The sequence below is a fragment of the Manacus vitellinus genome, unplaced genomic scaffold (genome assembly GCF_001715985.3).
Source record: "Manacus vitellinus isolate BGI_N305 unplaced genomic scaffold, ASM171598v3 scaffold_5_pilon, whole genome shotgun sequence".
Taxonomy (NCBI): Eukaryota; Metazoa; Chordata; class Aves; order Passeriformes; family Pipridae; genus Manacus; species Manacus vitellinus.
This window is the reverse complement of record NW_021940682.1, coordinates 20,463,644-20,490,989: the sequence shown is the minus strand read 5'-3', so window position 1 is coordinate 20,490,989 and position 27,346 is coordinate 20,463,644. Positions and strand designations below refer to the sequence as shown.

At 36.5% G+C, this 27,346-nt stretch overlaps 1 protein-coding gene across 10 annotated transcripts in view; it reads right to left on the bottom strand.

Annotated features, from left to right (window-relative positions):
* ANKS1B (ankyrin repeat and sterile alpha motif domain containing 1B) overlaps window positions 1-27,346 on the bottom strand; it is a 414,231-nt gene that overhangs the window by 194,387 nt on the left and 192,498 nt on the right. For all 10 annotated transcript variants that reach the window (XR_001921711.2, XR_001921712.2, XR_001921713.2 and 7 more), the window contains 2 exons: window positions 21,723-22,303; window positions 19,775-19,847 (listed from right to left, as the gene is read on the bottom strand). Coding sequence is in view for 7 of the 10 variants with exons in the window: in XM_018080496.2 (XP_017935985.1) it covers window positions 19,775-19,847; window positions 21,723-22,303 (654 nt within the window). In the remaining 3 variants the exon portion in view is untranslated. The remainder of the gene's footprint in view (window positions 1-19,774; window positions 19,848-21,722; window positions 22,304-27,346) is intronic.

Below are 27,346 nucleotides of genomic sequence, written 5' to 3'. Positions count from 1 at the left end.
CATGATTTCTAGAGAGGATGTATATTTTATCAACTATAACTGAAAAAAAAGATGATGAATTTTAAATGAAAGCAAAGTTCATTTTCTGCAAAAGAAACCAAACTCCTCATGATGTATTTTCTATCTACACTCCATTTTTGAGACAGTTTTTCTAGAAATGGAAATATTTTATTCCTTTGTTCTGACAGGAATGTGTACTAAACTTTTGCTTTTCACAACAGGATGAAAGGATTTAGCAAAAAAGGCAGAAAATGGGTATATTCAGGACAAAATTCTAAGAGGAACCCTGTTCAGCAGAGCTTCATTTATTGAACACATTAAGTACTTTTTTTGTTTTTCTTGTCCATTGTGGATCTCGAGCAACGACTATCTCTAAGAAGGAATTTAATTCCAGGCATAAGGAAATTATAGATATCTGTCAAGGGCATCATTTGGGACTGATGATGGCAGATATAGCAGAAAACTGTTTCATAGAAATCCAAACCTATAGTCTGACCAACATGTTATAATACAAAGTCTCTGCAAGTGCCATGCAGAGAATCCCTGAGCAGTCACAGAACAGATCCGAAATATAGCTGGATATTTAGAATTAGGAATATTATAAGAGTTTCAACTCCAATCTGATTAGTCCTTGGACTAAAACTGGCTGACCTTTCACTCTGATATTGCTGCTTGGATTTGTGAAACAACTCATGCAAACTGAAGTCCATAATGTTTTGTAGAACAATTTTAGTTGAGCCATAGAAGATCTTCCATGAGGTTGGAAAGTTGCCCAAAACAAGTCTGTTATGAGATCATACGTTACTCCATGTATTCTTACTGATTTGATACTACTACACAAAGTATGAAAGATTTACTAGATCTTTAAAAAAAGTACTGAAGACTTATCAAGCAGTGGTAAATCTGCAATTGCTGAAGAAACTTTTAGGAATTTTCTAATAGCTAAATTTACTTCAAATAAACAAATGGATAATTAATTTATTCTCAGAGAAAGTAGGTACACCAAGTTGATAGGAGTCTATGTCTCATGGAGATCCAAATGCATTTGTTCACACCTGTCTAGAAATCATCCCTATTTTGCAGAGTTTTTTCTACTGTGAATCAATACCTTTGTATATAGGCTGTGCCCAGTCAGTAGCAAGGAGAAAGGTAGGCTATGTTGAGTTGAAATACAGGGGCCTTCCCTTGAATAGGCAAATCTGAGAGGTGGACACGATCTCCAGAGGGCAAATTGAGAACAAAGTTATCTTAAATAAGATGAGAATTAAACCTTTCTGAATTTTTCTTAGTTGGCTGAGAAATCATAAACTTCTTTGAAAAAAGAATCCAGATTTTGTCTTTCCCTTTCCCCCACAAGCAGAAAAACTGATATTGGAAAGAGATCTAGTGAAGCATAGTCCCTTTGAAAGGATTATACATGACTGGTGCCTGTATTTCCTATATATGCATAGACACAAATGTCTCTGCACTGTGTCACCCTAACTAACACTAACAAAAATTTTCTGCCCACAGTAAGGCACAGACAATAATCAGTATATTAGTTTCATGGTCAAACTGCTTCTTCCTTACCTTACTATAAGCAGCATGGAAGTTATGCTGCCAACAATGAGAAGTGCTTGGCTCTATGCCTAGCAACAGTGTAGGCAAAATTCAGTTTTTGAGTGGCTCCCCAGACACATCTCCTCATGTAGCTGTTGGTACTGTGTCTAACTATCTCTATGGCTCCAGCACTGGATGATTATAGCTGCTCGTCCCAGTGTCCTTTGCCAGTGTAACTAAACATCTGAATCCATCAACACAACATAAGGTTGCTCAGCAAGGGGAAAGAAACTAGGGAGAAACACAGTCAGCTTGCTGCCTAGTCCTCATCCCTGACTATTGTGTTATTGCTGAAGCATCTTGTGATCTGCAAGACTTTTTTTTGCTCCTTCTTCAGCCAAAGGTTGTAGCAAGGCAAAGGAGAGTACAGAACAGAGACAGGAACGTTTGTATTAGGGAACTTGCAGCTCTTTAGATCTTCAGATTTTTAGCCAGTTCAGGTGTCTTACCTCAGGGGGGCTGCTTGGACAGTTTTTCTGAGCCAGTGCAGTTGTAACCTAGAGCAGAAGCTACTGCTTTGAGCCTAAAGGCTATCTCTTAATTTTGCTAGTCTATGACTCGGTGCCAGCCCCACTATTGTGCTGCTGCAGGTAGTGCCTACTTTGCTTATACCTAAAGCTGGTCCTGACATTGAAAAACTGACTGTATGGGATTGTCTTACTTGCAACACATCTACATATTGCTGTGCTTTCCTATGATTTCAAAGGACATAAATCCCATGATAATCCTTCTGTGATACCACAATCAAAAAAGATGTACCCTTTCCCGCACAGGAAAACTGACATGTAAGTCTCTTGCAGAGATAGCAGCACTTGGTTCTTCCTTCTCCAAGGCAATAGAAGAAGCACAGTGAAGTGATGTCTACAAGAAATATGCCATCTGGTACACTATACAACAATTTCTACAAGACATCTTGTTCCCAAGGGGACTCAGAATATATTTATTGTGGGGTTTGGAATTGACTGAATCTGTGATATCAGAGAGCACATGATTTCAAATATGTTGTAAGGCATATCTGCTCTAAATGCTAAGAAATTTAAGGTCTCATCAATTTTATTTTCTGTACTGTTAACAATATGGATTCTTCTTTCTTGAGTTTTCTTTATTTGTTTTTGACTGAGGAAAAGAAAGAACTGCAGTGATTATTTCTAGAGGAGGTGCTCCCCTAGTCATTATGAATAGACTATTATAAACAATTCTTTTTTTAGTAGGTAAATACCTGTCAAACATTGCTAAACACTTCTGGTGTTAAGGAATCAAAACCTGGAGAATTTCAGTAGCTACTGACCAAAAAATTTCTGAGTGGAGAATATATCACAATATGAAAGGATGGTTCATTTAGGTAAGCTGGTAGAGAGTTTAGCAGAGCTGGAGAAGAAATGGATGCTATAGTAAGTGCTGTAAACTTTTTTTTTATTATTATTAAAGCCTTCAGCCTTATCCAACGCTAAACAGGATATAATTTTTCTCTTTATATTATTTCAGCCAGATAAAAAAGCTACCTGTCGACATTGTGACAGAACCTGTGCTACGGCAGTTAGCATGACAGGGTGTTCTAGTGAACAAATGAATCTAACAACATGCATTCCTGAGAGGAGATAAGAATAGCTAGGAACAGGATGTTGTATCAGAACAACTGTGCCTAACATCCAGCAGGCCACTATAATTAAAGAAAGTTTATTATGGGAGAAGTATAGTAGGTTCCAAGAAGTGTATGCAGTGTTCTGCTTTATCGTATGCATTTCAGTTATATTATTAGGCTACTCAAAAGGCTTAGATTTTAAATGGTCTTTTTCATAAAACTCTGAAAAACCTGGATGCCTTACATAAAATCTGTAACTTCTGTCAGCAGCCTGGCTCTTTGGATGATGATGACACTGTGGAAGATCATGTTTGGTAATGCTGAATATTTCTCTGAAAGTGCTTTTAGAGACATTTTTCATGACATACAGAAACAAAACAAAATCAATAGTAACAGCTTGAATTTAAATAACACTATCTAGTATCTATAATCTAAAGGTTACATTCCATTGCTTACGTGTAGCTCAGAACTCACAAAAATAGCTCTCAGATCACAGCTAATCAAGCTAATGGAACAACCCTTATTGACTAGGAAAATCATCCTCACAGTTCTTTTCTGATTTTTACATCAATATTGATTATAACTCTACCTTACCACTATGTAAGTACAATAGCTATATCTATAATAACTATAACTACAAATTCAACAAAGACAATTCATTTTACTTGACAGATTATTTGTCAACAGTGAACTGTACTTTGTGAACCCCACTGGCCTTTCTACAACTTTGGATTTCTGACTGTTGATGTATTATTTTCCCAGAAACAGCTCAGTCAAAGTACTCCACTATTTCATAAAACATGTATTTATTACAGAAACTTCAAAGTTAGAGTATTTTTCATGTTCAGGTGATTGCTTTGGCAACTTTAATTTAGTCTCCTTCAGAACCTACCCTGTTCAGGGAACGAGGAACAGATCTTACTGGAAAATTAAAATATCTGTTTTCTAGAGCACAGCCACTGGACTAGGACTCAGGGCAGGTTGTTCTACTCAAGACTGTCATTCCTATAGTGCCGAGCTATATATATATAAATATATATATGCTATTTATTAACATGCAGCAAGATTGCTTGAGATAAAGTTAGTCTTTCCAGATTCTGATCTGGGGGATAATTTCTTTCTAAAGACATCAGGATAATCAAACTATATTATATAGCATTGTTTTAGTCCTGACTTCAGTCAGATTTATATCCCTGGCTTACAGAACAGAAATCTAAGATGCAAGCTACTGAATTGCAAGAATTAGTTAAGAAGAGAGATGTTTCACTACAAGATCACAGGTTCAACTATTGGATCACAACACAGCTTCATCTAGCTCATCTAACTTCATCTAGCTTCATCATTCATCAGCTTCATTCACAGTGGCTACTATTAGATCACTACAGAAGAGCATAAGAATAAGATGGATTCTTTCCTAGCATTCTCCCAGTTTCCAGCAATTTGCAGCTCAATGCCTTCCTGAAAGAGAAATAGTGTCTTTATGCTTAATTGTCCTTTATGGATTTTTCTGACAGTTTGGTGGTTGATGAAATATACTGTGAGAAAGAGGGTTGAAAGGAGAGCTGGATTCATCTTCCATCCTTCCTCTGTCATCCTCTCCATCCAAGGGAAATGGAGGAAATTGAGGGAATGTCTCTTTGCATTTTGAATGCCATCACAAGGGTAATAGATTACTGTAATCTTGTATTGCACTTAAGAAAGACACCATTAAGATGCAATTAGAATTCAGCTGCTTTTTCTCCTCCCTCTCCATGAGCACTGAAGGAGTTCCTACTTCTCTGGAGGCAGTGTTGATATGAATCCCAGTCTCAGTGGATCCCCACTATCCTATGAAATTATTCTATCTAATGCAAATTCCTTTGGTAGGACAAAGAGCTTTCAGTTGCCTGTTATTTTGTCCAGGAATCATATTCACATCCAAGGGATAAATGTGTGCATCCTTATTCCGGCTTCAATGGAAGTTAATAATATTTTCTGAAAAAAGGACTTACTGTCTCAGAGCAATTTCTGTGCTTGTCTCGGGACATTCTACAGGATAATAGTAACACTACACTCACCACCCATGAGTAATCATTTTCACTGTTTTTGTCTAGCAAGAAAAAAGAAAAACCCTCAAAAATTTACATGACACCATGACCAATCAAAATATTTTATTTAATTCAGTAAAGATTTTAGACTACTGTTAAAAACTAGTACACTGAGTATATAAATATACATAAAATGTATATTACATAGTTTTGCTAAAAATACTAAGCAAGCTCAACCCTCTGCACTATAATTCCTGGCACCGTAAACCCAAATTTATGTAATTTCAAATTTGAGCAAATATTTTTACAGCTCTGTGCTGAGCAACACTGGACTAGCAAACAAGCAGATTGGGTAACACAGAACTGGGTAACAGATCTATTCGAAGAAAGTGGTCAAAAAAGAGTAGACATAGCTCAAGAAGTTAAATACAGCTGATAAAAAATGGTAACAATTTCATAGATTTGATAACTCTGCAAGGTCCTGTGGAGAGCTGTAGAAATGAGATGCCAGTACTGACACATATCTTTGAAATTCTGAATCTTGACAGTATACATGATAGAAGGCTAAATATTTCTCTTTGGGTTATTTTATAAATCAGATTCAACCTTACACAGTGTGACACTTTGTTTTCTTTTGCCTAGCTGGGTTCAGAGGCTCCCTTGCCCCTGATGCACCAGATTTTAGAGTGAACTCCTCAGGCGATTAGAGAATTCTCTTCTCTCTGTTTCTTCTAGCCTCATTTTATAATTCATTTTCTATGCTCCCTACTTATCCCATTTCTACTTATTCTCCTTGTAAAGTAAGAACACTTGCTCTTTTGTCACCCTTCACCTCCAGCTACAACAATTTGTTGTTTTGTTTTGCATCTGCCTTTTTCCTTTTCCTTAATTTTTAATCCCACTTCCCCTTTCAAATCCTTTAAAGTAGGTAAAAAATTGTTCATTTAAAGATGAAATTACTTATCTGAGATTAAATTACCCCCTGAGATTTCTTTAGAGTTGAGACTACGTTGGATTACGTATTTGAGGTATAGATTAGATAAAGCATGACAACTGCTACATGCATTAGTTCTTCAACATTAACCAGAAGCTAATTGCAAAGTTGATACTCTAAATCTGTACTAGAAAAAAGTATGTTTAAATGGAAGCAGAAGTAACTTGAAACTCTTTACTAAAAAATCCTGTCTGAACTACCCCTCATTTATTTCTTCTCTAGAACACCCAAAATTTTAGAAAATAATGATATATAAATCAGACACAACCATATTTCACTGATATGATACAACAAACTTATAATAATGAACAAAAACCAGAGGCATCTGTGCTCTGAGGGCACCAATGGGCCTTGATGCCCATGCCCAGCATCTCTGCAGGTCTTCCTAACCCTGCCCACAGCCCAGGACCTCATTTCAGGGAATTCTGGGACCATTGGTTTACTGCCCCAGCAATGCAAAGCAGTGCCAGTTTCTGGCCATGCCTCTGATCCTAACCACAAGATGGATGTAGGTAGTTTTTCTCCTGGATAGACCCCTCAGACATAAATTGTGTCTTTTTTCCAGCCCCATCTTCAGCCCTGCCTCTTGCATGAATTATGAACCCATGTTACAGCATTATCTCCATTTCTATTCCTAACCCAGCCTCCCTTTGTTCCTGGCTGGGCTCCCTCAATGGACCCTGGACCAAGTCATCTCTCAGAGGCCTGTCTGGGGTGATCAGTGGAGTGTGTTACCAGCACCTGGCTCTGCCCACTGGGTGCAGACCCCATGGGACTGTGGGTGAGGGCACAGCTCTCGGCCTTTAGGGAACAACCATCCCTCTCTGCTCCCTGACAAGAAGTCAGGTTCTCAACAGGAACGTACTTTATTACACAAAAACCCTATAACGACCTTCTGTAATATTTATCCCCTGCTAACACAGGCTCTGCAGCACCAAAAGAAAACTGCAACATCTTTCAATGAATAATAAAGATGTTACTTGAGTGGGTGTCATGCTGGCACAGCCCTGGCAACTCACTGGACTGCTTGCATATGGATGAGATTATATAAACCCTCTTCATCCTGTCTATGAGCTCCCTCATGCCGATAACTCTATTCTCACTCTCCCACCTCTGGAGCCCAGGATCTTGTTTCAGGAATCTGTGTTGATGCTTACAGAAGTGCAAATACCTCTCATGGTATTGTACCTAGTCCTGCATGGCTTTTTGTTTTAGAAATTGGAATGAAAAAAACGCAACTTTCTGGTCAAGTTTCATAAACTGTACTCCAGGAATCATTCCTTCCATAGTTCATTTGTCAAGACTAATGGATCTCGGCAAGAGCTCAAGTAGTCTTACAGGTACAGGTTAGCTGAAAATACACCCATCAGACTGATTCCACTAATGTTTTCTAACATATTAATGATTATTTCCTATATTACAAAGCAGATCAAAACTTGAGCTGGTTTAATAAGCAAAGCCAACACCTACAGTTATTCTCTTACACTCCGGTCTAGAGCTGTCTATATTTGTTGCTATTCATAGTTCAAAAACTTTCACAAATGTGGACTTCTTTCTTGCATAAATCTGAGAAGAATGGCTGGTCTCTACATAAATGCCACATTCATATGGAAGTAGGGGATTTGTCTACTGACAAGATAATATATTCTTTGGAATTATACTCTATAAAACATTTCAAATAGCCTATCACAGAACAGAAGTAGCACTAAGTAACTGAGATGGGCCATCATATCCCGTAAATAGAAAAGCAGTCAAACAGCAGAGTTCATAAGAAATATTTATCTAAACTCATGCATGAAGTCATGAATAATAAATACACTTTAGAAATAGATTCCAGAAAATCTCACCACTTTAAACTAAATGCTATTATTAGTATTTAATGGAAATTCATATTAGCAATCAATAATTTAACCTCAACCATCCCAGACTTGAAATAAAGCAATAACCTAAAATAAAGAGCTAAAGGCAGCAACAGATAAAAGCAGAAAAGCAGTTTTGTGAAGTTCCTGGTATCGTAAGTTATGATGTAGGGGTGGTAAGTAGTAAATAGCAAATAATTTTTAAGGACGTGAAGGCATTCAAATACACTGTCTTCCTGAAAATAGGGATATGAAACAAGAAGATACTGATCCTAGTGGTACAATCATGAAATCAGGTTAACAGTCTGGGTTAGAAAGCAAACGGATTCACTTTAATAAGTTCAATATTCTGAATTACTTCATTTTCTGTAGGTGGAATTAAAACTAGAAACAATTTGGTGTGCCGTAAAGTCTATAACAAGCCAAAGATTTTTCAACTAGCATGTGATATTCTTGTGATTACTAGAAATGTGAGCTTCCAAGGATCCCTATCTATTTAAATCTAAGGACTACTAGAAGGAAACATGAGTGAATCAGCTGAACTTTCAAGAAACTGTTATTAATTCAGTTTTAGTAGACTTAGATCTCTATATAATTCATGAAAGATAAACTTCATCATAGTCTCACTTGCCATAACATCTCTAATCCTAATATATTTGTACGATTAACACCCCTATCATCTCATATAAACCACCACCAGAGATATTGTACAAAGTTTTAGAGATTTGCCCTTAGCAACCACATATGAAAATGATAAAGTGATTAATAAGGGTAAATCTGTAAAATCTATTTTAGACGTTAGGAATATTCTGCTGCCTTTAAAGTATTTCCTGGCCACAGGTTGTGAAAGCTTCGTTTTTCATCAGATACTTTTAACTCCACTGATGTGCTAATTCCTATGCTACATACACTTTTCAACCTTATATTGAATTTGATTCTGCTTTAGAAATAAATGCTGTTGAATTTAGTCAAATAAGTTGAATAAAATATTAATATACATATCTGTAAATGGCTACATAGTTGCAAGGTACCAATTAAACAGCAAGGAAAAAGCTGAACCTAAGCACGTGGCTTCTAAAACTTGCAAGTAATCTGATAATTCTTTTCATGTTATTTATCATGGCTTGAAAAAAGTATCAACCTCTAGAGTTACAGTAGGATGATTATGAGAGCATTATAGAATGAGGGCACCATTGGCCTGTTACTTTTTAGGTACAACAACAAACACTCTGGTATTAACTTTGTGAAATCCAGCCCAACTGTCCTTGTGGAAACGACAAAGAATATTAGTACCCCTCCTGTACTGTTGTGGTTCAGTGGAGACACAGCCAAGGCCTCAGTCTTACTGGAAATAACTTTGAAAATGTTTTAATCAATCTTTTCTCAAGTTCTGAAATCTGCAATCTACTTTTGTTGATCCTTTTATCTCCTTTCTAGATGGGCAAAGCTCAGCAATGTATTCAACCTCGTAGTGCAAAAAGATACATTCTATACAGCTCAGTGACTTCAGGGACTGGTCCAACAGAGTAGCAAATTGACCAGGAAGAGCACATTGCAGCATTAACATTATTATCCTCAGAAATGTTTTAAAATCCACTTTTGAGTTAGGGACCCATTTACTACCAATAGAAGCCAGGAAGTAATACAAGTAATATTTTTAAGCAACTTTCACAACCAATTAATTTGAGATCTAACCTTATTTGTTTTTATCAGTGTGATTTTGTAAGGTTAGGCCATAGGCATGTATATCCAAACTTTTAAAGTGAGAATAACTATTAATCAGTTAATTTTGATTTTCTGTACAGAAACATATATAATTCTTCTAAGCACTGCACCCAAACATTCCTAAACATCATGCTACTTAATTCTCCATTTTACTATTATTTGTCAAAATATTCTGAGTTTCATGACTGTGGAAGTCAATGAAAATCTGATTTTCTGAGTTTTGCATTCTGTGTATTCACACTATTCTGCACTCTGTCTCAAAACAGATAATATGGGTTTATATGAATATAGTATAGGTCTATATCATGACACATCTACTTATTAACATACCTGTCTTCTCTGTAACTCAATGTCTCTCACTTCTTCTAAAGAGAAATTATTTAATGTGAGAATATTTTAAAAATACTGAAACAAGGCTTTAGAAACAGTGGTAAGTACACTATTTGAATTTTCATAGATTTGAGTAGTATATTCAAACTGTGCATAAATTGTTCATGTTTGTGGTCATAAAGACTTCTGCTTTAACCATATTTAACAGTAGAACATAAGGATCAGATATTAGTTTAATAACAAAATAAGAGAAGAGATGGTAGGGATTCGGTATGCATTATTCCTCTTTCTGAGAATAAGTATTTCTAGAAATTAAAACATAAGTACCTTCAGATCTGACAAAATTTTTAGTATATACTTTCCAAGGAAGAATACATCACTTGTATTCTGGGGGGGGGGGGGGGGATGGAAGAAGTTTGGTTTCTCAGAAATATCAGTACAGCAGACCAGACTGCCAAAGTTTTTACTTTTTAAAAGGGAAAAAATATCAGTATTGGAATGGGGTCTGAATCTTCTATGCTTTTGTCACTAAAATATTATATCTGATGTGGGGAAATACCTCAGAACTCTCAGCATATTCAGTCAAAATTACATGTCAATCCTCCAGTTAAAAGAGAGTTTGTAGAAGACTCCTTTGTTCAAGCAGTCCTATTGCAGAGTATCTAAATTTGGCATGACCAGGTCTGATGGCTACGAGTAGACTACAACCTAAATTGACAAGAATTAGGCTATACATTTACTCTCTGATGAATATCAATATTTATAATATCGTAGCTCCATTTTTCTAAGTTTCTTTGTTTGCTATCAATCTTCTCTATTCCTTCTAGAAGACATATACCAGAAATCATTTATTTAAGTCTGTGAATATAATGACTGAGTTGCTTTGCAACAGTTTTGGAAAAAGAAGCCTAACACTGAAGAGAAAAAGCAAAAAGCATGGACAGAGATAAAAGGTCTATGTTAACAGGCACTTAAAGAGAGAGTGGAAATGTAAAAGGAAGATGTATCAGAGTTAAAGACTCCATGGACAAATATGGTCTGATGACTTATATTTTTATTTTATTTTCTGCTTAGCCTGTGTCTTCCTTTGTAGCAGGCTGTTTCAAACACACCTCTGATTAATTGGTGTATGGAGAGCATATAGCTGAATATTACATTTATGAAACTACAGGGTAAAATTACTAATATAATAGGAATATATGAATAACAGAAAATAAAGTAAATGCCTGCAGCTTTTTGCATCCAACTTCCATTGTATTTACTATAAAGCAGCTAAAAGCTCTACAATTATCCTGCAGTTTGCCCAGTTGTCTATAAGGTTTGGTTTGGGATTCAATGGGTCATTAAAACAGATGCATCTTTATCTCTTGTTTAGGCTTTTACAGTGTAGAGGTCAAGAAAACATCAACCCAATTATATGTGATATTTTCTGTAGAATTTATATGATCTTTTGGTAAGTTCAGTGCCATGCAATACATTAGGACTTATCATGTTCTCAGTAAATAGATGCCAAAAATATTTCTTCCTCACATTTTGCAGCTACATGGCTTCTGTTCTCCACTATTTTATAATCTAGATGATTACATACACTTAAATTACCATTCAAATATTTTGAAATGCAGATAATAGAAACAGAAATATGAAGATTTGTATGAATAATGCATGGATAGAAATATCTGTGTGAAAGCACCAGAAGAAACAGTGCCTCGAAGAATTAAAGGCATAGTCTGTACTGATAACCAAGGACATCGCTACCAGTGGTAAAACACTAGGGAGTATTATTTCTGTCAGGACGAGGAGGAGTGTGCTCTGATAAAACAACAGCTCAGACAACCTATCAGGAGATATGCTACAGCAACAACATTACAGCACACTGCATGTAATGTTCATCTTCCTCTTATTCCAAAAGGATGACCTAAAATATCTGAGAAAAGAAAGCAAAATCAATAAGCGTCACTGAAGAAAATTTTGTATCAAAAGGACTGCATCATAGCAACTGTTGATCCCTAAAGATCTATGAAAAACTAGTTTACTTTTTCTAATCAAAAGGAACTCTACAAATACAATAAGAATGCAATAGTCAGCCTACCACAACGCACATAAATGACCATGGACAGGCACCTTGGCCACGCACACATGCACACCTTGGTGCTTTTGGGTCCTGAGGGTGAGAAAGTCCATAAGAGAATGTGTGACTGAAACCAGTTTTGCCTAAAAGAAGAATCAATTTCACCTTCCATAACATCTCATATTGACTTCATTTACACAAATTCCCCCCAGCTGTTCTACCACTGCAACTTAAAATTCCACCTTCACTTTCCAGTTATTAATAAGATACAAGGAAGTGTAGAATCAAACCCAAATGTGTGGCTCTCTTCCCTAAAGCGCAGTCCTATAATTGATGCTAAAGAGTTCAAAGACTTGCATCTTAAAAACTTCAGACTGCATCTGCATTTCCTAATAAGGAGCCTTCAAACAGCACTGGGAGCAGTGACCAGCTGCTGAAGCTGTTTCCTCTGTTTGGGTCCCTCTTCTATCAGCTACAGAGTCAGGTTCCCTCTGCTTTTTACTTTTTTTTGGTATCTATGATGCTACAGATATTTCTGTCTTTTTGCACAGCATATCAGCTTCAAAGGAAAGGTGGAAGTTGGGAGGGAAGTAATGTTATCCTTATTTTATAGTCTGGTTGTTGTGGTTGGCTACTGCAAAATTATAAAGTTATGTGTTCAAAACTTAAGATGTCTCCCACTTTATGAGAAGGTGCATGGTTCATTTTATTAAATTCTATTAATGAAATCCACCTTATCAAAGCTCTTAGCTTAATCACTCAGAGATTTAAAAAGGAAAAGATAAATGCTGCAAAACAGGGACTAAATTGCAATAAAAATATATAATTTCAAGTATATAACTTACCGCTGTGAAATCTGCCTTATGCCAACATGCCTACACATATCCAATTAAAATTCTGCCTTAATTAAGTACTTATATTTTATCTGTTTTCAGCCCTTGGAGGAGGGAGGATATTAACAGCTTTGGAGGAAGACCACTTTGCCAAAACTGCAACCATATGGCAGCAAATAGAAAAGGGCCAATCTAACAAGGCTTCATTTGTTAAGAAAGTTTGATGACTTCTGAGTGAGATTTTAGCTTTTATAGGCAGAACCACACTAGGGACGATGAAGGCTTCATGTCTGAGTAGTGGTAGTGGAACAGATGGAAGAAAGAGTAAACCAAGCCATGTAGCTTTGGGTAGTCAAAGGTTTATCCAATTCTAATTATATTACAGATATAAAGGGTACAACACGAGCACTTATCCCTCTCATTCAACTTTTCTGTCTGTGGCCCCACCTGATTCCATCTTTTCCTAGGCTGCTGAAGTCATGTCTACTTTGTGCTCAAACTCATGTCCCTTGAAAATCTGAAGAGTAGGATTTCTTACAATTTTCCCCATACTGTAAAAGAGAAATCATCAATAATAACCTTGGTCGTAACAGTAGAAAAGGAAAAATAAACAAAGAAAATAAGTTCTGTATGATGACTGTCTACAACTTTCATCCTGATATGAAAGATTTGAGAAAGTACACTACAAAATGTACAAAAGGTACAGTGTACTGTACAAAAGGTACAGTGCTCTGTGACCTGTTGTCAATCTCTGGCATTAAATATGTTCTACATGAAGTAGAAACATAAATATATAATGGGCACATCAAAAAGCAATCAGATCTTGTTTGTGGAAGAACTTGACATAGATGCTGCATGTGATGCTAGGATTACCTCCAAGTAGAGGAAAAGGCACTGTTCTCACAAAGGGCAACAAAAAAACTTCAGTAAAATATAAACTTGCTAAATGCAAAAAGAATTTTGCTTACATCAGCTGTAAGAAAAAGGCTTATCCATATATTACATTTTAAACTAAAATTGTAGATCAAGAAACTGAAGATAATTCCGCAAACTCTACCCTGAGAGGTGGAACAATGAGGGCACTTGAGGATAGGTACACGCTCAGCTGACCAAAAAAATTCTGACTACAGTGCACTTGTATACACACAGCAACTGGTTAGTGCATTTATGGATAGTAACCAAAAAAGACTTCATGCCTAGTAGAATTATAAAATTGTAAATCACCCTCCATATGCTGGAACATATTTGACAGAAGTGGCTCTCTCAAAAGCCCAGCACAGTGCTAAAACGATTGTAGATTATTTTGATGTGGAATGACCTTCAACAATTATTTCCTTAGTCATTATTTTAATTGCTCTGATTTGAAACAATTCTAGATTTAATCATGATGATGATATGATATCCATAACCCACGTTAAATTTTTTTTCTGAAGTAGAATATTTTTTGATTATTCCCTTTCAAGTGATTTGCAAATATAAGTAAACTCTGAATAACAAACCTCTGAACAGCTACCAAGCTTCAACTAACACAGAAATACTGCTACACATGTCTTGAAACACTTTTTATTATAGAGAAAAAATTGTAGGCAAAGAAAATATCAAATTGTAGTATTTCTTCTTTTTACTTTACCTTGTAGACATGTTCCTTCTAAATCATGTTATTACAGTAGTCACAGAATCATTACAAAATAGACGCAAAGGGATTTAAAACAGTGAACATTTCCATTCAGACTCAGGCCAAGGGCAGTTATCCCCCAACCATTATTCTTTTCATTCTAGCAAATACTCAAAAGTCTTCAAGATGTTGCTAAATGTAACCAAGGTTATAATCTCCTTAATAATCTTTTGGATGCTTCAATATATCGCCTTCATAATTTTGTCCTGGGGATATGAGGGGAAGCTTCATTTTAGCTAGTTTTAGACAGCTACATCTGAGGAGGTCCTCTAAGGAACTTCCAGTGCCATTTGCCATGCTTCAGGCATTTAGATATGATAAACAATAACAAAGTGCCTGCTTATCTAACTCAGTATTAGTGGCTCAGATGTACTCAATGCAGCCCTACATTCCTGAAGCCTGAATTCAGCCATCACGAGTAAGATTCATCTATCTGACCTACCATCATTTCCATCAAGCTCATGCTTTCTTAATTAATTTACAAAAAAACCACATGAGACAATGTCAAAACCTTAACTAAAGTCCAAATACTGGACATCTACTGTTCTTTTGTTACCTACAAAATCTGATAGCCACTCCTAGAATGGAATTAGATTGCTTTAATATGTTTGCACTTGGCAAATCCATATTGCCTCTTACGTATTTCTTTTTTATTTTCTAGCTACTTTAAGTAGTTTATATGTTCATTGACTTTTCTGTGAATTGAAAATAATTCCCCACATTCTCCTTCCTTTCCTCTTTTACAGATAAGTTCAATGTCATTCGTGTTTAGTCTTTTGGTACCTGATACCATCCTCCAAGAATTCTCACAGAACTAACAGAACTAAGTTTTTCAGACAGCTATGTAACACAAATTGAAGTTCATTAAATAAGTTGTAAGATCCCTAACCTATATAATCTGTTCCTTCCTTATCTACAGTTGAGGTTCTACTTCTAGGATTAACTGCATGTCATATGTTCACTGAAGACCTCTTCAATAAACATGTGTAATAAAAAAATCACTGTATGTTTTTGCCTTCTCTGCAAAAAAACCTTACTCCAAGCAGGTTTTCCTTTCCTGCAGTACCTCTCTTAGGTGCTGAAGATTTCTTTGTTCCTCTGTCTATTAATGTACTGATATATGCATGTTATATTAAATCTTAAATTTCTCTTGCTAGTTGCATCTCACTGAGTGCTTTGGCACTTCTGACTTTTCTCTACATGCATGTTATTCGACCATGCTTAGTAAAGAGAGAAATTTTCCTCATTATGCCTAAGTTGTAAGAAGAGATGAAAATTTAACTAAGCTGGTCTTTTACACTTTCTTTTCTTCCCATTGGTGAAGCTTATAACTATGGTCTTTAGCAGAGTTCTGTTGAAAAGCCCACAGATTTCTCTTTAACTTGCACCCTAGAGATTTTTTTAAAATAAATTCTCTGAATTTTATTGACATCTACCTTTTTGAGCCTTTTTTTTCTAGGCAGTAATGTAATTTCTTTCCCAATAAACAGCTGTGGCAAAATTTGACTCTTGTGAAGAAACAAATCAGCCATAATTTAAGTGTCAGGTGGCATAGATGTTTCCACATTAGCTTCAGTAGAACATCACTTGCCAGCAGCATCTTTCATTTCCTCTATTACCAAGAGGTTCTGTATTCCTTGGGCTAGTGTTTGGGGGTTTTGGTCTGTTATTGTTGAAATTGGTTCTTACGTGTTTCCTGGTCAGCACTTTTTCTTTTGACTTCAGCATTAAGTTATTCAGCTGTTGAATGCTACATGCTCTCAGAGGACATCAACAGCCAGCTTCCTCTCTGTAGTTTTAAGTTTATTCCTCCAGTACCTGTACTGCTACCAACTGAAAAGTCTGCTTCAATTTTTTTTGTTTCCAAATGCATGCTGTGAAGTCCTCATCACCATACTCAGTCAGTTTTGAATCTCTTCTTTCAGTGCTCCTCTACTTGCTTCTTAAGAGATTTCCCTAGTAAGCTAAGGGCAGTCTTTCCACATGTCACCAGTAGGAAAATATAGCCCAAAGATCTGGCAAATCCATTCAAGAATTTCATCACAAGATGTCATCATTGTCTAATTCTAAATATAGCTACTGAATCATGAGTATATGACACATTTCCTCTCAAATATTTTTTACTGAGAATGAGATATTATGTACAAGGAGCTCTTCATGATTGTGTTTAAATTTTATATACTTTTTATATACTTTTATACACTTTTGTTTTTACTGGCAGTTAAAAAACTAAAGTATAATATGAATTACAGGATTAAGCAAATACTAAAATGAAGCATTCCATCTGAAGCTACATTCGCTCTTCAGTATTATCAGAAATTCTGCTATTTGCTAAAAAGTTATTAGACAAGTGAAGTTTTCTGAACACTGTTAATAATCTAGATGTTTTCAGTTCAACACTAGAAGTCTCTTTGATTTATACTCTCTGAACATTAAAAACATTAAGCTTTAGTGTATTATCTTTTTATACATGTATTCAAGTAAAACTATCAAAACTCATATTTATATATAAACTGATGAATTATTTCAAAATTATATTATGTGATACCATACTACTTAGTTTTTTATTCCTAAGCATAGGCATAACATGAGCTAAAATCTAAAGTCAAGTAAAAATCTACTCTTAAATATGTAAACATCAGTGTAATAAGGCCCTACTTGATTGGTTACTCCAGCCTCCAAACAGTGAGAAATGAAAATTCCTTACTTCCTCCTAGATAACCAATTACTTGATTATTACTTAGGTAATGAAAATAACAATATACTTGAAGTATAAAATGTTTGATGCAATGCATATTATGCATTTGATATGATAATAGTTCCTTTTGCTTTTCTGCCTAAACTGTGTTTGACTGAACCTGGAAACAGACAGAAGGAATGAAAAGTGGAAGACATACATGTGAAGCTGCATATAGTCAGGTCTACAGCAGAAAGCAGGTGTTTATTGCAATCTGCATATAAGCAAAAGTATGAAATTTAAAGAAACAGTTGTATTTTGATTGATTGTAGCTTGATTTCTTAATTAAGATCAAAGTCAAATTATCATCCTAAACTAGCTAAAGGAGTTGACAGAAAAGAAAAAATGCTGGTCTTCAAAAAGCTTCACACTGAATAGAAAGTAAGCTGAGACTCAGTGTCCACTCTGGGAAAAGAAATAGTGAAGCAAAGAACAGATCTGCCAGCTGAAAGAGCTGAAACACCAAATGCCATGTTTGAATGCCAAGAAAAATAATGCATGCCATAGAAGCCACAAAATGGCTGAAGATAAGAGCTGTGAGATATATTTTGATCTTAAAAAAGTAGAAAAAGAAAAGCAGTGGTCAGAGGAATGGAGAGAGTGGTATTTACACATCACTAAGTTATGCAACTTTGCATACACATACTGTTGCTTTTGTCTCCTTTTCATACCTCCTACGTGCTGTGCAACTTCTTAATGGATGCCTGACTTTACCTTTGGTGCCTGTGTACTACTGTGGTAAGCTGACCTTGGTTGGATGCCAGGTATCCACCAAGCTGTTCTATCACTGCCCTCCTCAGCAGGACAGGGCAGGGGAGCAAATGAGATGGAAAACCATTCCTTTTGGGTCAAGATAAAGGCAGTTTAATAAAGCAAAAGCAAAGGCCTATGTGAAACCAAAGGGAAACTATTTATGGTCTACTTCTCATCTGCAGGTGATATCCAGCTCCTCCTTCTTTTTCTTAGCTTTTATTGCTGAGCAGACACTGTATGGTATGGAATATCCCTCTGCAGCTTGGGTCACCTGTCCTGGCTATGTCCCCTCCCAAGAGGGAGGAATGTTGGAGAGGCAGCCTTGGTGCTGTGCAAGCACTGCTCAGCAGCAGCCAAACACTGGGGTGTTTTAAAGGTGAACACCTTTCTAGCTACCAAAGCAAAGTACAGCACTATGAGTGCTGCTGTGCAAAAATGAACTCCATCTCGAACTGACCCAATACAACTACCATGATAAAATATAATAAGCAACAAATCCTGAATTACTTATAATACATTCAGAAATTATTAACTATCTCCTAACCTAGAGTTTGTCTATGAATAATTCTACTTTTGAAACTTGTAAGTTTCAGAACCAAAGAACAGACTGCCAGTACATGTCTAGCACTTTTCATTATATTGCCCTTTATTATTTTTAGGAAAAAACCAATCTGAATCTGCTTGTTTTATCTGCAATTATATTTGTATACAAATCAGTTTTCTCTTTTACCTAGAGTCCCTTTTCACTGTACAAGTGAAAATAGCTGTGTCAATTCTATTTAATTGATGAGACACAGTTTCATCCTATATACATATAAAGTTCCATAAAATGGACAGATGTTAAAATATATTCCTTTTCAAATTTTAAGCAATAAGGTACATAACCTCCTGCCCAATACATAAACCCAATGCAATTTTTAGCAGGGGAGTACAGGCGAGTTAACATTGCTTTGCCCCACGCTAAATTATTCAGACATTCAAGTAAGTTTTCTTTCCATGAGTTAGGGAGAAGATGTAGTAAAATGATTTCAAAATTCTTATCAGCACAGTTGCACAGGTTTATGCTGACAGACCAACAGGCTAGGCATGACTTACAGTTCTTAGAATCCACCATGGTAGGGAAGGTTTTTCTCATCACTGCTAACACCAGTCCCTGGCTGTCAGCAACATTTTCAGCCCTGTGCCAAATATTTCTTCGAAGCAGCATTAGATAATAAAATCTTTTAAAAAGTGTCAGCAGTTATTGGATTATATATACTCAGAGTCACATCATTCCAAATAAAACCTCAGCTGAAAAAGATTGTAAAATATCCCCATAGAAGAAAGGTTTCAGTACAAAGACATTAATGGAGTATTTTTTCTGGTAAGATTTCAAAACAACATTAATAACTCCATTCTGCTATTTAAAGCAACAGCTCCAGGATGCTGGGCCTAATGCACCTCTAACATTAAATGACATTGATTCTGTTCATGGTTATTCAAAATACCTACAAATGATTTCACCACAATGAGTTACTTACAAATGTCTTATCCACAGTTTCCCTATAGACAATCAAACCAAAATTAAACAATAGTTGGTTGTTTTTCCTTACTTGTAGTGTGATCACTCATCTCCCCCAGTCCAGTATTAATTCCAGCATCTATTGAACTCATGATCTTATCAATCTACAAAAGAGACAACAGTGAAAACAACTGATGGATCCCATCTTCATTATTTTAGTCTAGTTTTCATGCATCAATTTATGGCATTGTTACTCTCATTCAGAAAACAATAATCAAAATAGAAAAAAGCAAAAATCAAAGGTGAAAATTAATTTCTCCACTTTGATTTTTATTTTGCAATATTTTTATGCTAGCAAAAGCTAAAGCTTGGAACTAGTATTTCTTTTTCTACAGTAGAGTTCCTTTCATACTGATGCCATCTAGGTATTATCACTAGTGGTCTATTTAAGCAGTAATATTAATGAATAAAAATATTTTTGGTGTGTTCTTAAGTATTAAAGCAATTGTTCAAGTAAGATATCCAGAGAATTTCCTAGCTCCCTTTTTTTCATCTGCCCCAAGGCTACTCAGTAGGTATGAAACATTGTTGTCCCTCCACACACTGCAGAATGATATTCTCTGTGAAACTGCACTGCATCGATCCCAAAACTTATTTACATGTTTTTAAAGCACATTGAACTTACTATGTCAAAACCATTTTACCTATTTTATTTTCTATAAGAACAGGACAGAACAAAAAGTGAATCAAAACGCTGGTGTGGACTAAGAAGGCAGACACAGAGAAGCATATTTTACTAAGTTTAATATTAGGACTAGTAGAAAAAGTATCTATTAGTCACTGGTGACAGGAGACAATCTAGCACTTAGGACAGAATCTGCAGATTGGGAATCCATACTTTTTTTAATATATATGAACTGCATTCTTTTACTCTTAAGAACAATTGAACCTTGATGCTCCCCTAGAGAGGCAAACTTGGAACTGACTCTAATTTTTTAGAGGACAGGATTTTATAATAATGTAACAAAGTTATGAAGATTGAAACCTGATCCTTAATGTATTTCCACTGAGAAACTGTCTCCTTTAAAACAGAAACTACCTTTAGATGCCCTATCAAATTAGACATCTAGATGAGCTGAAAACCTTTTTCTAGAAAAATAACCAATCACATAATCAACCTCTGTGTGCTTTCTGAATGAAAAAGCACCCTGGAGATAGATACTTTTCCCCTGTGTAATTGTTTTAAAGAGAAATGCTCACTTCTCTGTAGGGGCATGAAAGATATTTTACCCTCTTAATTCACTCCAATGCAATGGGAACTTCTGTGTTTATGAAGAACCTTTTACATTCTTGAAATTCAGCACAGGAGAAAAAAAGCTAAACATAAGGTGCCTAAGAATTATTTTAAATTGAGTTCTAAACCTAAAATAAAGTCTCTCATATGAGCAAGCATGTGCATTACAAATTCAGTGTGGACATTTATGTTTATGTGGACATAGTCCCGAATTTATTGTAGCTATAAGTGTATTCCCACTTCACACAAGTCAGGTATGTGCCAAGCATTTTGTACACAGGCTACATACCAGTTAGAGGATATGATACACAGGGAGGGTTTGTAGAATGTAACTCTCTATTCCCGCCATTTTTTCCTCTCTTGCTGGCAGACACTGCCATGGTGGGAAATAATTAGCAAATATGTAAATAATGGGCATAGTTACAAAGGATTTTACCAATTTTATTAGTGTCAGTGGTGAGGGCTTTAGTAGACAATAATTTCAATGCCACAACAAATTACAGAATTACTTCTGGTTAACTTCATTCACTACGGAAACAATAGACTTTATTGAGTGGGCAGCATTGGAATAGAAATGCTTTGCATTTTGTGCCAGCTGTTGAACTACCCTGCATTACACTGTGACATTCCCTTTGAAGATTTGCAGTGTGAAAGATTCACTTTTTATTTCATCTCTGAAACTGAAAACAATAACAGCATCTTTACAAGACCATTTGCTAATACTTAAAAAATGAACAAAACTTACTTCTTCCCATTCTGATGTGAAAGAAGGTGTTCTCTCTGAATTTCCTTTGGAGCACTGTTGATTTGGTGTGGGTTCACTCCAATTGCTTCTTGCTTTTTTGTCATTTGGTGGACGGGTGATAAGATTAGAATCAGATTTAGAAACATTTTTGCACAAATGCATTTCAAGTAAAGTCTTCGGTAAGGATCGTATTCTCCCAAGTGTGCATGCTCGCTCCACAAATCCCCCAGTGCTAATAACCCATTGTTCACTTATCCTTGGTGCACCAACCAGTGTATGATTTTCTACTGGTTTATTTTTAGTATGAAATATGGTTCTGTTTACAATTGGAGGTTTTTTTTTCTTAACAGGAGGATCAGAGCTGCTTTCTTTTCGTAGTTGTATCTGCTGCACTGTGCTCTTGCTCAAAATGCTTTTCTCTAGCGGACCACTGCACAGGTTTACTTTGCTGTACAGCTGGAGTGGATTTTCAGGTGGGTCACATGCAGGTGATGATCCATGAAGTAAACCCGCAAACTGCTCAGCGGGGTGTCCTTCTGGAAACTCACTTTCAGTGGATGTTTCACGCTGGCAAAGTTGCTCTGAAATGAGAGAGTACATTGTAAAGAAGAACAGGATGATAAAATACTGCAAACCACAAAACCTTTACTCTCCTCAACATTACTTTTGTATGCTGCTTGGTTCTTATGTAAAGAAACGAAAGATAAATATGCAATGAACTGATTTATTAGTTTCTTTAAAAAAAAAATAAATCTCTCCTTAAACTCGACTATTTTACCCTGACTGGTTGAAGAACAACAAACAATGCTCAGTGCTACACATAAATTCCACGAAAAAAACAAATTTATAAAATAGGCCATTGTTATTCCATCATCATAATGGTGTCTCTTTTAATTTGTTATTGAGTTGAAATGTGTAAAAATTATGTATACAGTTATTATATACAGTTTTGTATGATGAATTAGGTAGTTATTTTGTAGGTGGTAAAATACATGAAGAACCAGTATTGCCAGAAGCATTTTTAGTAATTTTTCATTTTATAGTCATTATAATAATAGTGAATTTACACTATGATGCCTTTTTACTGACAGTCGCTAAAGAATAGATCTGAGTGTTGTTTTTATTTCTAGAAACTTCTGAGAATAGTAATAGCAACCACTGGGAAAAAAGAATATATTTAATAACCTCTTCAAACTGCACCATCAAAAACTAAAACTATGTGTCTTCATTGCTCATGTGAATATCAAAGATCTCAGTCTCAAGAACTAAGGTCCCCTGGTAAAATGTTTTTGCAGGTGCCAGAGTCCATCAGTGCTGGTCACTTTTCAAACATCACCTCCTAAGGGCACAGGAGCAGGTAATCCACAAAAAAGTCAAGCAGGTGAGACAGAAGGCCGGCTTGGCTGAGCAGAGATCTTCTCTTGAAAATAAGGAAGAAAAGGAAGGTGTATGCCCAGTGGAAGCAAGGTCAAGGAGGAATTTACAGATGCTGCCTGCTACTGTAGGAAGAAATGATCAACTCCCAATCAACCCCAAGCTTGTGCAGGATCTGCCGCTCCAGTTGGATCCCTACAAAACTATGAGGCCTGATGGGATTCATTCAAGAATCCTGAGAGAGCTGACAGCTGTCATCACAAAACCTTCTTTTGAGGATTTTTGAGTGGTCTTGGGAGTCCAGAGAGCTCCCAGCTGAGTGGAAGCTCACAAACGTTGGCCCAGTTTTCAAGAAGGGCAAGAAGGAAGATCGCAGAAACTCCAGGCCAGACAGTCTCAGTTCAGTGCCTGGTAAAGTTATGGAGAAGATTATTCTGGGAGGTACTGAAAAACACTTGTAGGACAATGCAGTCATTGGTCACAGCCAGCACGGCTTTGTGAGGGGAAAGTCCTGCTTATCAAACCTGATCTTATGACAAGGTAACCCACCTAGCTGATCAAGGGAAGCCAGTTGATGTAATCACTTTGGATTTCAGTAAAACTTTCAATACTGTCTCTCACACGATCACTCTGGACAAAATGTCCAGCACACACCTGGATAAACACATCATGCCATGGGTGAGCAATTGACTCATGGGTTGAGCACAGAGGGTAATAGCGAATGGGGTGACATCCGACTGGTGACCTGTCACTAGTGGGGTTCCAGAGGGCTCCATCTCAGGCCCTGTGCTCTTCAACATCTTCATAAATGACTTGGATGCAGGACTGGAAGGGATACTAGGTAAGTTTGCAGATGACACAAAACTGAGAGGAGCTGTTGACTCCCGTGAAGGCAGGGAGGCCCTGCAGAGAGACCTTGACAAATCAAAGGACTGGGCAGTCACCAACCATATGAAGTTCAACAAGGGGAAGTGACAGATTCTGCACCTGGGATGGGGCAACCCTGGATGTACATACAGACTGGGGAATGAGATGCTGGAAAGCAGTGCCACAGAAAGGGACATGGGGGTCCTGGTCGACAGCAAGTTGAATATGAATCAGCAGTGGCTGATCAGCCAGGAGGGCCAACTGTGTCCTGGGGGCATCAGAGTATCGCCAGCCAATCGAGGGAAGGGATTGTCTCACTCTGCTCTGCACTGATGCTGCCTCACCTTGAATATTGTGGCAGTTTTGGGCACTGCAACATAGGAAAGATCTTGAGCTCTGAGAGTGTCCAAAGGAGGGCAATGAAGATGGTGAAAGGCTTTGAGGGGAAGCCGTATGAGGAGTGGCTGAGATCACTTGGTCTGTTCAGCCTGGAGAAGAGGAGACTGAGGGGAGACCTCATTGCAGTTACAACTTCCTTGTGAGAGGAAGTGGAGGGGCAGGCACTGATCTCTTCTCTGTGGTGACCAGTGTCAGAACCCAAGGGAGTGTCCTGAAGTTGTGTCAGGAGAGGTTTAGGTTGGATATTAGAAAGAGGTTCTTCACCCAGAGGGTGGCTGGGTACTGAACAGGCTTCCCAGGGAAGTGTTCACATGACCAAGGCTGAAAGAGGTTCAAGAAGCATTTGGATGATACTCTTGGTCACATGGTGTGGCTCTTGGGGATGTCCCTGTGCAGGCCCAGGAGTTGAACTCGATGATCCTTTTGGGTCCCTTCCAACTAGGCATATTCTGTGATTCTCTGATTCTGTGAACCTAAAGTATGAAAAACTTCAAACAGAATAATATAATACTACTCCTATATCTTTGCTAAAATAGGCTACTTTAATAAAAAAGAATATTTCTTAGCTTTTAATAATTACCCATATCTGAGACTGATGTCTTTTTATTGTTGCATATTTCTGTCAAAAATTTCAAGAAAACTGATACTGACATAAATATTTCCACTGAGACTCAGTAGTAATGCATAAAATGTAATATTTTATGTATTAATTTCTGCCTGTTTTATAAACATATCACAGTAATTCTTGGTCTTTTGAATACTGCTGGGCATTGAAAAAAACCATTTCATTAAGTTGCTTATACTAATGATCAATGTTCTGATTGGTTAAAATTAACTTTAAATCTACAGATATATAGGAGAAATTCGGACTCTCCATTTCTATTGTGTTCTATATCCTAACTTCATCATATGCTATTGAACACTAAATAAGATTCTTATTTTTATTTGTTTCAGCCAACTTAACTGGTACGAAGAAATTATATGATATACAATTACATTGCATAGGTCTCTAGTCAGTGAACAGTCATTTAATGATACCAGTTTTGCTCTCTCACAAGCAGTTGAGTAAGCCTTCTGAGAAGAGACTTTAAGAAAGAGGGTGGGGATACAAGGGAGAGTTAATAGGGGAAGCTCAAACTCTTGGACTGAATCCCAGTGGAGAGAATCTTTCTGCTTATAAATAAGGTTTTTTTTGTTTTTGCAAGTACATTTATTTTTGTAATTATAAAAAAGAAAAAAAGCCAATAAAAAGAAATCTTGCTTCCTCACCAGATACTGCTTTTCTTACCACTTTATCTTTTTACTTGTAAATAGTATCATAAATACCAAAACATAAACAGATGTCATTTCTACATAACTTTAGTGTTATTACAAGTGCACGTACAGCTTATCCATCTGAGTGGATTACTTCTGAAAATCACTGTGATACTGCTGTATCTGTGTTACATGGAAAACATTTACATTTGTAACTACAAATAAATTCAGTTCTGCCATAATCTGAAAGCCACAGATACATATTGCTATTATCACCAGTTTATATACAACCAAACTGGTATTTAGGCAGCAGATTGCAATTCAATCAGCTATTTATTTTCACACTGATGCACCACAGCACAGTTGCTCGTGGTACATATATAGAACTCTATGGAATACCATTTCTCACTTTCAGTATTTGAGAGTTATAATTTACAGATGCTTCATCAAACTCACATAATTTTTTTCTGAATCTGACTCCAAGACTGTGGAGCACATTAAGAAAATCAGAGGCATACTGAATACTGTGAATTTTGCATTCATGTAAAGTTGGAAATCATCTTATTCCCATTTACATCTCAAGAGATTCCATGTTCAAAACTAAAGTACATTCAGGAGAATAACAGTTGTTAATAATATTAATGAAAAGAGCTGTAATAGACAAATTATAATGACAGAGCTAGATCTTTCACAGGCATTGCTGTTGCCATGGCACAAGTTTCTAATGTAAAATAAAAATCTATGAGAAAATTGTTCTATAGCTATGGCAACAACTGTATTGTGACACATGCAGTATTAATCTATTCAAGTTCTGCTTTCATTTGATCCAAAAAGATGTTTTTAGCATCACACTCTGCACATGTGTAATATTTGCCCAAAAATGTATTTTCAACTCCCTTTTCTCCACACTCAGTTGATTGATAAAATGAACAGTCAAAACTGAGTAATATTTGCAGACTACCCTCTTAGAGAAGAATGGTAAACAAAGAAGTCTTCTTATTTGCATAGTAAAGATTGCTCTGGAGACATTGGAATACCTTCAGTAGTGAGGATATCAATTGTATTGCCAAAGTAATACAAAATGGGATGATCAGCAAGAAAATGTGTAAGACAGAAAATTCATAGTATTTAAAAACTGAAATAGCAATATTCAGGAAGGCATTATTTCACACAGCAAACAACATGGTGCTTCGACCAAGCTCTAGCTCTTTGGTGACAATATGTTGGCTGTTGGTATCCTAGATGAGGCAGAGCAATGTTTTCTCACTCTAGTAAAAATTACAGCAAGGTACCACAGACCTATGTGGGAAATATAACAACACGATTACTAAGCAACTATTGAAGAATGTGGGCTTCTTCTGTCACCAGCAACAACACAGAAAAGGAGCAATAGCATCCAGCCACATTACAGTTTCTTCTGCTTCTTCCTAAATCTAAAGAAACCATCGGAATGTGGTTGGCAAGGTTGGTGTTGGTGGTCTCCAGGCTCTGCACCCAGGTTCCAAAATTGCCAGCTTCTCAAAAAACATACAGTCCCTTAGAAATCACACTGAGTGTCTCTGTGGGTTATGTTTTCCCTTACTAGCTTCACAACCTCCAATACACCCCCTTAACATCACAGTCTGAACTTGACTGTGTACTGAAGGGTTTTGCTGCCTCACTAGCTGTACCTTCATATTTTCACTGTCCACATTTTACTCATCTGTTTCACAATGACTTATTAGGAACAG